General features: G+C 38.5%; 1 protein-coding gene across 1 annotated transcript; it reads left to right on the top strand.

Moving 5' to 3' along the window:
- Positions 1 to 13,630: 13,630 nt before the first annotated feature.
- On the top strand, positions 13,631 to 15,544 carry LOC117277830 (uncharacterized). Its single transcript, XM_033657240.1, has one exon. It carries the CDS (start codon positions 13,631 to 13,633, stop codon positions 15,542 to 15,544), a length of 1,914 nt encoding a protein of 637 aa, XP_033513131.1.
- The last annotated feature ends 454 nt before the right edge of the window (positions 15,545 to 15,998 follow it).

Genomic DNA, 15,998 nt, shown 5'->3' with positions numbered 1-15,998 from the left:
ATTTTAACCCTTTTTCTATGCATGATAAGGTCCCCAAAATTAACCATTTAGCCTATGTAGATGATATTGTTATTTTCTGTAATGGTAATTCCATATATATTAACCTTGGTATGAAGAAAATTGGTAACTATGAGAAAAGCTCTGGTCAATTGGTTAACATAGACAAGAGTTTTTCCTCACATCTTCTAAGACTGCAGCTGGCAGGATTAATAGAATAAGGGAGTGCTATGATTTTATGGATAAGAATTTTTCTTTTAATTACCTTGGTTGTCCTCTATATGTGGGTAGAAAAAGGATTGAATATTTTGACATATTGATTAGTAAGATAGTGAAAAGGATCAATGGTTGGCAAGGTAAGCTTTTGTCTTATGGTGGTAAATATGTGTTGATTAAAAGTGTCCTTCAATATTTGCCCACTTATACATTATCTGCTATGTCCCTCCCTAAAACTACTTTAAAATTAATTGAAAAATATTTTGCTAATTTTTTTCTGGGGTAACTCTATTAAGCGTAAAAAGTAACATTGGAGTTCCTCGAATAATCTCATTGTGCCTACATATGAGGGAGGCATTGGTATTAGAAAGATGGAAGAAATCAGTGACATGTTGGCTATGAAAAGGCGGTGAAGGATCAGGTCCACATCATCTCTATGGGCAACATATGTTAGACATAAATATTGCATTAGATCTCATTTGGTTTCGAAACAATGGGCTACTGGGAATTTCCATGCTTGGGAGCATGTTCTTAGTATAAGAAACATTGCAGAAAAGCATATGGTATGGCAAATCAATTCAGGCTCAAGCAGGTTTTGGTGGGATAATTAGACCTTAAAAGGCCATCTTGCAAGTTTAGTTACTAACACTAGGAGGAGCCATAAAACTTTGGTGTGTGAATTCATCACTGAGGGCAGGTGGGATGTTAGAAAGCTGAAAAATGTCCTTCGAGATCATCTGAAAAATCATATCCTAAAAAATGATATTGGAAATCAAGACAAAGAGGATAAGATTTATTGGGACCTTATGGAGAATGGTAAATACTTCAACAAGACAGCTTGGCATCTGGTAAGAAATTCTAGACTTAAACAACAACACATTGGTAAGATTTGGCATTCTTGTATTCCTTTTAATATGTCATTCCTGGTTTGGAGACTATGGAAATGCAAGCTCCCCTTTGATGAAGTTATTTCTAGGTTTGGGAGACAGATTGTTTCGAGGTGTAACTGTTGTGAGAATCCTGCCTATGAAAATATGCACCATGTTTTCATAGAAGGATAGGCAACCCTTTTTGGCTCTCAACTTGGAATTAACTATCACCCCCACCCTATTAGATATATGTTACATACCTGGTGGCAAACTAAGTCCGTTAATGATATACATAAATTAGTGTTAAGTATTACTCCTATAATCATATGTTGGGTACTGTAAAAAAAAACTTGTGCTTACATGTATGGAAATCAAAAGAAATTCAACTGCTATAAGTTGAAGCAACAAATCAGTTGGAATGTGGAAACTGCAATCAACAAGGCTTATTCTAATTGTAATCTCAAGTTGCCTTGGAATAATTTTTGCGACACTCTAGTAAGGATGCACCCCAAAAAGATTGCATTGTAGTGCAATGGCAAAAACCAGAGATCAGAACCTTCAAGCTAAACACAAATGGAAGTTTTAACAAGAATGATGGGAGAGCTGGATTGGGAGGTGCATTGAGGAAACACAACGGCGACATTATCATGGCATTCTCATTCCCCTATAGTTGCAACAATCACACTCTTGCAGAAGCTTATGCAGCACTTTTTGCAATGACCTGGTGTATATAAAATGGTTATACAACTTTCACTTTAGAGATAGATTCACTCTTGTTAGCTGATATTCTAAGGGAGAAGAAGGAGACTAATTATAGGATGGATCATATAAGTGATAAGATGGTACATATGAGGTACAAGGCAAATATATATATATATATATATATCAACCATTGCTACAGAGAAACCAGCCAACTAGCTGACTGTTTAGCAAAATTGGCTGCCAAAACTCAGACCGGAAATTACAACTTCTCCGGTCAGCAACTTCCAAAGGGTGTTAAGGGCCCCTTTCACCTGGACAAAAGTCAAATACCGAGTATTAGAATCAAATATGACAAGGCTAATTTTTTTGTAAGCTAGGATTGTTATTTGTGGTGGCAGGTGAACTTGTATTATATTATCACCTCGCCAAATCTTTTGAAGGGTAATCTTTATCTTTGTGTTATACTAATGAGAATCAACTTTTAATTAATACAACACCCCAGATAATGGGAAAATTAAAAAAAAAATGTGGCATTGTATAACTTTAGTTGTTGGCTTTGCGAGAACATTACTAATAATGCCAACCATTGAATCTAGAAAGGAAACGTGTCTAATTAAGCCAAAAAATGAAAAGGAAGTGTAAGAAAGGAAGAATCTAGAAAATCACATGAATTAGGAAAGTCTTAAGTTAATAATTAAAGCAATAACTAGATAAGATAGTATCTTTTGGAGATGTTAACTCATTACCAAACATATTCATCAATGGTAGGCCAGCACTAATTCAAGGGTAATAATACATTTGAAGCAACAATTAACATTAATTTTTTGTTAAAGATTTATGCTTAATTGTGACAAAGATTTTTATTTTTTGTATTCAATTCAAAGGTTAAAAATCTTATGTCTTAAGTTCGACTACTGAGAATAAAAAATTTCACGTAGAGGGCGCTTTACATGTGAATTACCGACTCTACTCGAACACCTATTCATAGACATAGCGTCCGCTGGCCATTTCTCGGCCATGCATTTAAAAAATAGTTATTGTCATATAATTTCAAATTTCATAAATAAAACTTCAGGATGTATTATATAATTGAATTTTACTTGTGAAATTTGAAATTCTATAATAGCTATTTTTAATTATAGAGCGACAAAGTGGCTATTTGTGAATATTTTTCCATGCGTATTCTGAGTCCTTGATTTAGTGAATTTTGAATACCGAATAATAAAAAATAAAAAGTTGGAAATCTTGAGTTTTTTATAAAAACTCTTTGACTTTGGCTTTGACAAGTGACTAATTTGATGACCAAAACCTTGTCTACAGAGATATTCCTTTATTACATTTCTACTTAACCACATGACAACACATTAGTAGGCAACTGCAATTATTTAAGGGCTTTGTCTCATTTCACGCTAATTTATAACGCCTTCACGACCATCTTTTCATTTGTTTACATGGTTTTAGCCTTTAGGAGCTGAGATGGCGACCTCTATACTCAGGGAAAACTTAACGTCCGTGAAATCCACGTTTCCCTTCCTTTTTTAAACATAATAGCGAAAACAACTCAGAAGTCCCCACGTGTCCCGCTCCTAAATCTGTTACGATTAAGTTCAAGCCCATAAGTTCATGCCTTTAGATATGTGTAAACGATGTCCATTTTTAAATATGTTATTTAAAATATATTTAAAAATTAATCAATTTGTTTAAATTTTAGGATACGATATTCTGAAATTTAAATCTTAAAATTTAAACTTCAGGATATCGTGTACTAAAGTTCAAAAATTATGTCTAAAAATTTAAATTTTATGTAATGAATTTTAAATTAGCAGTTCAAGAGTGTCCTAAATTTTAAATTAGTAGTTCAAAAATTTGGGACACTAATTTTGAGCTTCAAATTAGCAGTTCAAAAATTTAGAATACTTGATATTGAAATTTAGATGAATTGGCATATTTTTAAATATATTATATAAATTACGAATATATTTTAAACACCTAACTACCGGTGCACTTTGCCCCCTAGATTTTGTCCATGTCATCAGAATACTCTCGGCTGACATGGAATAATCTAGTCCTACGTGGCCCCTTCTAGGCCTGCAACTTATCCACGTCATCATATTGGAAACTTCCAAGACTTTATTCTTCTTCCTCCCCTACTCCACAAACCAAAATCTTTAGACATTTTCAACTTTCTAGTCCTTTTATATTGAATTTTGCACTATTCATTATCACATTACACTATTTTTCAATTTGAAAATCAAATTGGTAACCCTTTGAACTGTTTTCATTTGGGTTTAATGGTGATTGGAGCTTTGTAGCTGTTGTTTCTGCTCTCATTGATGAGCTCTGAAGGTGCATTTCTGTTATCTTTATCATTTTTTAAATCTTCATTCAAGTCAATGTTTTTTTGGGTTTTTGAAGCTTATTGCTTTATGTTATCAAAATATAATTTTTCTGGCTACTGTCTATTGAGGCAAGTTTAAGTGTAAATTGTATGGAATAATCATTTGTATAAAGCAACAAATAAACCAGTAATCCCACAAGTGTAAGGATGTTGAGTAATAAATAATAAATAGATAATATAATTGATTGCTCAGTAAATCACAAGCAGAAATACTCTAAAATCTGTTTCAATGTGCATAACCTTTTACGCTTGTCATCAGCACTGCGAAAACCTCAATTAAAGTTAACTGAAAGACACAGAGCAACTGCAGTTGAAGAGCTACCTATATCTTCAATCGATCTACGTAAAGTAACCAGGAAATGTACGTTTGATATACTGAAATCTTGTTGAGTATTGCAAAGGTGTAACTATCAGCTTAAACTATGAATGGCAGTAGAGATCTGTCAATGCTCGTCCAGGTGAAGTTTCAAGTTCATCACATGTGATATTCAGTCAAGCAAACATTGCGTATTTGTTTGGTGAATTGATAAACTTAAGTTTTGCAACAGTTTGGCTTACAAGTTTTTAATTCTTGACTAAACTATATTTGTTAGTTGTTGATAATATATTTTTAGCCGAGGGTCTATTGAAAATAGTCTTTCTGTGCTTCCAGGATAGGGTAAATTCTGCGTACACACTACCCTCCCAGACCCCACTTATGGGAGCCCACTGGATTTTTTTTTTTTTTTTTTTGGTTGTTTGTTGATAATATATTTTACTTGATTACTACTTTACCATCTTTATGGCTCTTATGATCTCCACATTAATTGGTTATTTGCAGTTATAGAAGCAGCTAATGGATTGCAAGCCTGGAATATATTAGAAAATCTTACCAATCAAATTGACCTAGTGTTAAGTGAAGGTAGTAATGCCTTGTTTATCAGGCATAGGCCTGTTATGCAAAATCATGAGCCACAAGAAGTGCAAGAATATTCCTGTGATCAGTAAGTAATCTCTTTGGCCAGTGTTACCATTCTACTATTTTAGGGGGGAAAGTACTATTTGGCTTTCGATTTTCAATTCTCCTATTTTCCTCTATACCTGATGAGGGCTATGTGCAGTGATGTCATCTCATGATTCAGTGGGTTTAGTTTTCAAGTGTTTGTCAAAAGGTGCAGCTGATTTCCTGCTAAAACCTATACGACAGAATGAGCTCAAGAACCTATGGCAACATGTCTAGAGAAGATGCCAGTGTAAGTCACCACTATTCTCAGTTATGTTTTCTCTGTAAGCTTCACAGCGGATAACATTGGTCCATTCTCTGCTGTTCATTTAACTAACTTACTTTGTTTACTAGCTCGAAGGGGAGCCTTGGCATTGTAGGCATATAAAATTTATTAAAATTAAATTCATAAAATAATTTGAATTATATTATAAATTCAAGATATATCGATCCAAATAAATATTATAATCTAATATAATTGAATTAATTATATAGGTCCAATATATATGGATTAAATAAATAATTTTGAATTCATTGGGTTAGCTCATTTAATCGGGCTACAAGCGATAAGTCCACTTCATTAGGCCCAAGATGACATCTTCCTAGAGGCCCAATGCCACGTGTCAAATGACGTGGCACGGCAAGTCAAACGGAAGAGCCAATGGGATCATACCACGTGTCAATATGACAAGACATGCCAAGTCACATTAAAAGGTCAATGAAACCGCGCCACGTGTGCAAGTGACATGTTCTGGCCAGTCAAACACGGCCTTGTCACACTTCAATTTGATTGGTCGGAAAGAGTTTGTTCTTATCATAACTCTTCTCTTCCACAACTATAAATAGGTGTCTTCATAACTCAGAAAAGGGACCATAAGTTATAACAAGAAGCAAGAGAAAACTCATGGATCAAACACTGCAAATTCCTCCACAAGTTTCAAACTTCAAGCAATCAAGTTCAAGTTCAAGAAATCAAGTTCAAGCTCAAGAACGAAGAACAAATCAAGATTCAAGGAGTACGAGTTCAAATCAAAGTTAGTGCTAGTTGAATTCAAGATCATCATTCGTGACAACAAATATAGGTTCAAGATCAAGCTCAAAGGCCCTTGAATTTATAGTGGAAAAGTAGAATTAGAGGAATCATAAAGATTGTACACTCAAATTACTTACAATCAAATACTACGATTGTTGCAATATTTTTCAGTCTCGATTATTTTCTCGCTGCAATTTTATTATCTACAAATTTTGGCACGCCCAGTTGGACCATCTCTACCTCTCATCTCAACTTTTCAATCACCAAAGTTTAAGAACATTAAAATGGCTTCAAAGAAAATCAACTCCAGTTCAACTTCCACCAACGCTGCTAATTCCAAGTTCTATGCTGATGTGAAAAGCATCCTCGATGTTACCTTTGAAAGTTTTGGACCAGTTACGAGGAGCAAAGCAAGCTCATTAGGACAACAAGCACCCCAAGTGTCGTCCGCATCAACCCCTATTTTCGGATCTTCATCCTCAAAAGTAGCAAGATCTTCTACAAACGCACCCGAAGAAGGAAGCGATATTGCTGAAAAGATCAAGAAAACTCTTGCTCTGCTTGACCTCTCCGGACCCAAGTACTCTGCTGTGAAGGAAGATGATGATGCTTTAAGTGATGGATCCTCTCCACTTACACCACATAGCATGAGCCAATCAAAGATCAATCTGTGTGACAATCCATGCTATTCTCCATCGTCCACGACAATCATGCAAGCCATGGTGACATACACTTCATTTGTGGAGGAGCTGTTGGCAAACTTGACGGAAGCAATTGCTGGCTTGACCAAGTTCATGCAAAATCAAGATGCTAGAATTGACAAGCTAATAGATAGGGTGGGAATCTTAATGGAAGAAGAATCCACTCACGCACCTGGCAAGCTCCCAGAGGTTCCAGAGAGTAATTCTCTCCCAAGACAAGTTGCATCCGCTAAAGCTATCCCTGTCTCATCTGAAGGGATGATTCCAATTGATCAACTGAAGGAGTTCATTGAAGGAACTATTAAAAGCAATTACGAAGTTGCTACCAAGTCTTCTCTTACATACGCAAAGTCGTATACTACAAGGATCGATATGTTGAAGATGCCTGCTAACTATCAACCTCCAAAGTTTCAACAGTTTGATGGTAAAGGTAATCCAAAGCAACACGTGGCACACTTCATTGAAACGTGCAATAATGATGGGACTTATGGAGATTACCTCGTCAAGCAGTTTGTCCGCTCGCTAAAAGGAAATGCTTTTGATTGGTATACAGACCTCGAGGTGGGATTTATTTATAGTTGGGATCAACTAGAGCAAGAGTTCCTCAATCGCTTTTATAGCACGAGACGTACTGTGAGTATAATAGAACTTACAAATACTTGTCAACTAAAGGGTGAACCAGTTATCGACTTTATCAATCGTTGGAGGAATGCAAGACTCAACTGCAAAGAGAGGCTTAGTGAAGCTTCTCGCATAGAGATGTGCATCCAATACATGCATTGGGGACTCCGCTACATCTTGCAAGGTATCAAGCCTAGCACATTTTGAAAAACTTGCGACTCGTGCCCATGACATGGATTTAAGCATGGCCTCCGCTGGAAACGAAAGGCTGGCTATCTATGAGCCTCGCAAAGCGAACGACAAGCTAGAAGTCAGGAAATAGAGTAAGTTTGCACCCAAGTCTAAAACAAAGAAGCTATGAATGTCAACACATCACCTATCAAGTTCACAACGAAGGTGAGCAAGAAGCAGAGTATGAAATCCATTTCTTTTCAAGATAAACCAAGTGAGAAGTTGACTCTAAAAGTAATGCAAGAGAAGGAGTACCCATTTCTGGATTCTGATGTGCCAACAATTTTTGAAAAACTCCTCGAGTTAAATCTCATTGAGCTTCCGGAGATGAAACGGCCAAATGAAGCTGGTAAAACGAATGACCTAAATTACTGCAAATACCATCGACTTGTGAGCCACCCTCTAGAGAAGTGTGTTGTCTTCAAGGACAAAGTTATAGACTTGGCTCGTGAAAAGAAGATCGTGCTTGAAGATGAGAAAGCAAGCGCAAACCAAGTCTCTATCACCTTTGGCTCATTCAGTCTGGATGAATTATGTGGTTTTAAAGAAAGTAAAGATGAAGAATTACTGGTGAACGACAAAGTTGAAGTCGATCAACCTGATGATGATGAAGGTTGGACGTTGGTGACTCGTCGTAGGTGCCACAGAAGGAGCCCACAAAAAGAATCAGTAGAACAACCAACAAGGAAAATGATGATAAAAAAACCAAGGAAACAGAATCCAGTTAGGAGTTTGAAGAAAGCAAAAGTGGAGGTGCACCACCCTCAAAATCCACGACATCCAGTGACCTTGGAGGATTTCTTGCCATGTTGGTTCTGCATGAAGATTTCTCGTGATGGTATTGAGGCCTCTTGTTAAAATGCTGAAAAAGGGGAAGAAAAGAGTGATGACCTACCGTTGGCACCATCTTCAAAAAAGCTCATCGAGTCTATTACTCAAGAAGTTAACGCGTGCGAGGAAAGCGTTATGTTCATATATAATGATATTCTACTAGGTGACACTCTTCATAACCGCTCGTTGTACTTGGTTGGCTATATGAAGGGTAAATCGAATTTTCTTTGATGGAGGATCCTCTGTGAACATCTTGCCAATTCGCATTGTGAAAGAACTTGGTATTCTATGGACGAACTCTCAGAAAGTTATGTGATGATCCAAGGATTCAACCAAGGGGGGAAAAGAGCCATAGGTGTGATCAGGTTGGGAATCACCATCGAAGATATGCAATCAAGTGCATGGCTGCATGTGATCGATGCAAAGACTTCATATAACGTCTTGCTTGTAAGGCCTTGGATACATGAGAATAAAGTAGTTCCATCTACCTACCATCAATGTTTAAAATACTGCGAGGGTGAAGTCGAGAAGAAGATAGTTATTGATGATGAGCCATTCACCGAGGCTGAGTCACACTTCGCAAATGCAAAGTTCTACTTGAAAAACCACATTGTGAAGGAGCTAAAAGCTGATGATGTCATGAAAAGCAAGAATGACGAGCCCACAACTAAAAGAGCTTAGGTGACTGCTGGTAAAGCCAAAGTTGTTACTAAGGAGGTACAACTTAACTCAAATAAACCTTATAGAGGGGATATTGCGTCTTATGGCAAGAAAGTAACTTCTGCACTCCAATATGTCCCTAAAAGGAAGAAAGATGAAGGTGAATCATCTAATCTACAAACTAACATGCTAAAGGAGTTAACTCTTTCGGTAAAACGAATTTAGGCAGTAAAGTTGTCCTCAAAGCCACTTGCAAGGTTTGTGGCCCAAAATCATTTGCAGAATGTGGCACTCCCGACAAAGCGAACAAATGAAGGTTTTGATCCTAACGCTTACAGGCTATTTGCAATAGCTGGATACAATTCCAATGAGCGTCAAAGTTAGGGAAGCTCCCATCAGAAGCTGCAATGAGGCAACCACATGAAGGTTTGGGATACAAGCAATCGTCACCAGTGCGCATCTCCATAAGAAGGGCGGGCAATAATTATATCACTGTAGAAGATGAATCTGCCGCTTCTAACAAGCCTTATGTCTTTGATCGACTTGGAAAATCAACTGTGAGGGCTTCCGTGTTTGAGAGATTAGGTCCATTAAAGAAGATAAATAAGTTCCATAGAAATTATCGAAATACAACAACACCCGCTTCGCCCAAAATTCAGAAGATCTCTAAGGATTTCCAAAGTCTGGTTCCTTCTAGAATGAGGCGACAAACAAAAGTCATGGTTTCGTGTGATGAGGTACTAAAGGTGAAGCCATACACTGTGGTCTACACTAAAGAACGTGATGAAGATGTAGAAAGTATAAGTTCTTCGTATCATGTTACTGCATAAGGCGAGCACAGTATTTTATCTCTAATAGAGAATGACGAGAAATTGGAGGATGTTTCACCGTGTTATCACATATCCTTCAATGATGGGGACCGTCAAGAAGATGAAGATGTGAAATATGCTCCACCTGAACTTGAAGAAGGGGTGAAGATGACAGTTGATACCTTAAAAGAAGTAAACCTTGGCACTGATGAAGAATCAAAACCCACCTACCTAAGTGCTTTAATAGAAGTTGATGAAGAAAGCACTTATATTGAGTTACTCAAGGAGTTTAGGCATGTCTTTGCTTGGAGTTACAAAGAGATGCCTCGCTTGGACCCTAAAGTAGCAGTCTATCACCTTACAGTCAAGAATGGCGCTCGTCCTGTTAAGAAAGCTCAAAGGCACTTTAGGCTGGTCTTTGTTCCCCTGATTGAAACCAAAGTTAACAAACTCATCGAAGCTGGCTTTATTCGTGAAGTTAAATACCCAAAATGGGTTTCAAGTATTATCCCTGTAAGGAAGAAGAATGGCCAGATTCAAGTGTGCGTTGACTTTAGGGATCTCAACAATGTGTGCCCCAAAGATGAATTCCCGCTTCCTATTCCAAAGCTGATAATCGATGCTACCACTGGGTACGAGGTAATGTCATTCATGGATGGTTCATCAGGCTATAACTAAATTCGCATGGCACCAAAAGATGAATAGCTTACTGCATTTCGCACCCCAAAAGGTATTTATTGCTACAAGGTAATGCCATTTGGCTTGAAAAATGCGTTGCCGCTTACCAAAAGGCTATGCAGAATATTTATTTATGACCTTCTCCGCAAGAACGTTGAATGTTATGTCGACGACTTTGTGATAAAATCGAGAAAGAAGAGCGACCACTTGAAAGACTTGAGAATGGTATTTGAGTTGCTCCGGAGGTACCAACTTAGGATGAATCCATTGAAATATGCCTTTGGAGTTACTTCTGGAAAGTTCCTTAGTTTCATTGTCCGGTATCGAGGGATCAAAATTGATCAAGCCAAAGTTGATGCAATTTTAAAAATGCCTGAGCCTCGAAATACTCATGAATTAAAAAGTTTGCAAGGAAAGCTAGCTTATCTTAGGAGATTCATCTCGAATCTATTTGGGAGATGCCAACCATTCAATCATCTTATGAAGAAAGGTGTCCCTTTCAAGTGTGACCAACCTTGTAGAAATGCCTTTGAGAGCATTAAATCCTACTTGATGAAGCCTCCAGTTTTAGCAGCCCCTATACCTAGAAAGTTGTTGATACTATACATTGCGGCACAAGAAAGGTCTGTTGGAGCACTGTGGCACAAGAAAATAGTGAGGGGAAAGAAAACTCTCTTTACTATTTGAGCAGGATGATGACACCAAGGTGCGCGGCCGCGCATGAACCCCGCACTACGCCGCGCAAGTCAAGTAGAAGATGGCCAAAGTGCACGGCCAGATGCGCGGTCACCTGCCTAGGTCTTCCGAGAAATAATTTCTCAGGGTTAAAATTGTAATTCCGGGGGTGACTTTTCTTGACCTATAGCCCAACTTGTCTAAAAAGAGGGTATCTTGGATTTTAGGAGATCTTTGGAGGGAGAAGAAGCACGGAAGCAACTGGAAAGCGAGATACTTGATCCAATTCACTCAATACGAATGTTTGGTTGAATTTGGGAATCGTAATGTCTTCTTGTTCTTCTAATACTCTTGTTTTGAATACTTTCTTTGTTATAGAGTAATTCTCCTCAGGGTTGTTGACGGATGTTGTGAATTGATTATTGTTTTGGGTTTTACTCTATGTTAATTGCTCAACCTTACTGAATGAGTTATTAATTGAATTGCATGGTTTATTGTAGTTTTACTTTAATCGAAAGAGAAGTTTGTTGCTATTTGCTTTGTACCGTCTTAATTGGGTTGATTTTACGCCTCTTCTAGGTAATAGAAAGAGCTTAAGCAGGTATCGATTTACCCAGTTCAAGAGAATAACCGAGAGGTATTCTTCGAAAGATCATTCATTCACTAATTTAGTGCATATATTCATAGGAATTGTCATTAGGTTAGCTAAAGGAATCAAATTTATTCGGAAGAAGAATTGGAATCCTTGAAGTAGCATGATCATCTATTGAACTCAAAAGAATCAAAAGAAGTTAAGATTGAATTTAGCACAGAGTACCCAGAACAATAGTTGATCACATATCTTGTCATCGCCATTGCCTCTCTCATTGATATTCCTTTGTTATTACTAATCATTCGGGTATCACCAGTTTCTTACAACTGATAATCTTAGTTTATTTGTAGTTAATAATAACATAAATCAAAAGGTTTATTACCCTGGATAGTGTTAAGGTGAAGAATTAATAGAACATTATTGAAACCAATCCCTGTGGAGACGATTTGATACTATACTATCTTTGACTAGCGAGCCTACATTTTGTACACCGATTTTGCGCTCATCAAATTTTGGCGCTGTTGCCGGGGATTGGCGATTAATAGTGTTTTAATTAGTTTTCAGTGCTAATTCAGGAATTATTTTATTTTATTTTCCTTTTTTACCCTCTTTTCTTCTGTGTGCAGGCAACAGGTTAAGTTCAACGGTTTATGACTCGATCCTCATCAAAGTACTTGGTGCCATACGACCCAGAGTTAGACAAACACCTGAGGTAGTTGAAAAGAGAGAAATGATCGAGTGGATTGTTTTGGGTCAGCCTTCAACTCAGGATAAAATGGTGAACAACAAAGAGATAGTAGACCTAGCTGCCAGAGAGGTGGCTCAGTAACAGGAAGCACGGTTAGCGGCTGAAGCAGCCCGCATAATTGCTGATGAAATGGTTGATGGGGATCGAAGACTCAATCCTAACCGAATTATCGAGGATGCATTTGAAAATGCAGGTCCTAGGCCTGGGAGATTACGCTAGACCGGTATACAACCAATAATAGTCTAGTGTGAGGCCCCCACCCATCGATGCTAACAATTTTGAACTCAAACAGGGAGTCATCCAGACCATTCAGAATAATTGCATTTTCAGAGACAAAACCAATGAAGATCCCAAAAACCATATGATGGACTTTGATGAAATTATGAACACATTCTGCTACAATGGAGAATCACATGATGCTATATACCTTAGAGCATTTCCGTTCTCGCTGAAGGATGATGCAAAGCAGTGGATGAGAAGTTTGCCTACAGGGTCAATCCGTACGTAGGAGGAGATGACTACCAAGTTTCTGGAAAATTATTTCTCGGCTGCTAAGACTGGAAGGATGCGGTAGGATATTCACAATTTCAGCCAAGGCGAAGGAGCGACAATGTTCACAGTTACTGCGGAGGTGCCCTCACAACGGAATGGAGCAATGGATGCTACTTCAGGACTTTTGGGATGGTTTAAACCCGTCATCAAGGAGATTGCTAAATAGTGCAGTTGCAAGCCCTCTGATGAAGAAAACTTCGGAAGAGATTGTTACTCTCTTGAATGAACTATCTTAAGATGTAGATCAATGGTCCACAGACCAAGGGGATCGGAGAAAATCAGCAGGGGTGCACCAAGTAGAATCGTCTGTAGCAATGCAGGCCCAAATTACAGCAATGGCTAAGGACATCAAGCAATTGACTATGGCTCAGGTGCAAACTCAACCACATGTGGGTTGTGACATCTGTGGGATGGGACACCCTACACACGAGTGTCAAGCTACAGCTGAGGAGGTCAACGTTGTGGGAAATTTTAATAGAGGCAACTACCAAAGTGGGAATAACTTTAATGCTATGGGTCAAAGACTTCCAGGTGTTTCGTGGAGTTCACCTAATGGGAGCTTGAACTCATGGCAGAAAAATAATCTCAAACCCCAGGATCAGGGACCACCAGGTTTTCAGAACCAGCAGAGGCAACAATACCGGCCACCACAGCCAAATCAGTTAAATATGGAAGATCTCATGAAGGCATTCATTAACAAAACAAATGAAAAATTTGAGACTCAGGGCATGACTATCCGAAACATAGAAAGGCAAATGGGACAGATTGTAAATTTATTGTCTGAGAGGGCTCCTTGGACTCTCCCATCCGACACTGAAAAGAACTTGAAGGAAACAATCAAAGTTATATCTCTTAGAAGCGGAAAAGTATTGACTGACCCAATAGTGAAGGCTAAATCGAAAGTGGTCAACAAGCAGACTGAGACACCAACAGAGGAAAATAATGAAAAGCAAAAGAGCCAGAATAGCGGGGTACAAAAAGAAATTGAAGAAAGTAGACATATGCCAGCTCTACCGTTCCCTCAAAAGATGAAGCGGAAGAAACTTGACAAGTGTTTTGGGCGATTCTTGGAGATGCTCAAACAACTTTATGTGAACATCCCTTTCACAGAGGTACTCACTCAGATGCCCGCTTATGCAAAGTTCCTGAAGGAAATCCTGTCTAGCAAGAGAAATATTATGGTCAAGCTGAATGCCCACTGCAGTGCCATATTGCAAAATAAAATTACCCAAAAGTGTGGGGACTCAGGAAGCTTCACCATACCATGCTCGTTGGGGAGTGAAAATTTTGACAAGGCCCTCTGTGATTCAGGTGTGTCTATAAATCTAATGCCTCTATCTGTATTTAGGAAACTGGAAGGTGAACTTGGAGTGATCAAATCAATACCAGTGTCCCTACAACTGGCCGACCAGACCACCATTCTACCTGAGGGAATCATTGAAGATATTCTAGTGCGGGTGGACAAGTTTGTGTTCCCCGTAGACTTTATTATGGTAGATATGGAGGTGAACAAGGAGGTGCCTTTAATTCTAGGGAGGCCATTTTTGTGTACAGGTAGAGCCATCCTTGATATTTATGAGGGGCAGCTTATGCTTAGAGTGGGTATTGAGAAAGTGGTGTTCCAGATGAAGAGAATGATGAAATACCCCAGTGATGAGGTGTCTTCCTACACGTGTTTCAAGCTAGATGTCATTAGGGAGTTGGCTGAGAAGTACAAGTTTGACAAGCTTGTGGGGGATACTCTAGAGAGGTGTATTACTCAGTCTAGCACAGTGGATGATAAAGATCCGAAAATAAAGAAAGAGGCTGAAGCTCTTGAAACTGAGGATCAAGTAGTTGATGAGGATGAACTAAAAGAGGAGGCTTCTAAGCCTAATGTGGAATTGAAAGTCCTCCCCACTCACTTGAAATATGCTTTTCTCGAAACTAACAATTTTCCTCTGATTATTTCTACTGATTTGACAGGTACACAGGAGCAAAAACTGGTAGAGCTGCTGTCAAAGCAGAAGAAGGCCATTAGTTGGAACATAGTTGATATTCAAGGAATCAGTCCAGCCATATGCATGCACAAAATTCTGTTGGAAGGAAATAGCAAGCCAGTGGTGCAGCCTCAACGCAAGCTGAGCAAAAATCTGGAGGAGGTAGTGCATAAGGAGATCATCAAATTGCTAGATACGGGAGTGATTTTTCCCATCTCTGATAGCCAGTGGACTAGTCCAGTGCAACTTATACCTAAAAAGGGGGCATGACAGTGGTGAAAAATGAAGATAATGAATTGATCCCCACAAGAACAGTCACCTGTTGGTGAATGTGCATTGATTATAGAAGGCTGAATGATGCAACAAGGAAAGATCACTTTCCACTCCCTTTTATTGATCAAATGCTCGAGAAGGTGGCTGGACACGGATGCTACTACTTCCTGGATGGGTATTCAAGCTACAATCAGATACCTATTGCCCCCGAAGATGTTGAGAAGACCACATTCACTTGCCCGTCAAGTATTTTTGCTTACAGGAGGATGTCGTTTGGGCTATGGAATGCACCTGCCACTTTTCAGAGGTGCATGATGTCTATATTCTCTGATTTAAACGGGAAATGTCTAGAGGTGTTCATGGATGATTTCACCTTTTTTGGTGATGTCTTTGAGGATTGTTTTATGAATTTGAAGCTCGTGCTTGAACGTTGTGAAGCCACTCACTTGGT

This window comes from Nicotiana tomentosiformis, chromosome 7 (assembly GCF_000390325.3).
Source record: "Nicotiana tomentosiformis chromosome 7, ASM39032v3, whole genome shotgun sequence".
Classification (NCBI taxonomy): Eukaryota; Viridiplantae; Streptophyta; class Magnoliopsida; order Solanales; family Solanaceae; genus Nicotiana; species Nicotiana tomentosiformis.
The sequence above is the reverse complement of the archived record's forward strand: the minus strand, read 5'-3'. Positions and strand labels throughout refer to the sequence as shown.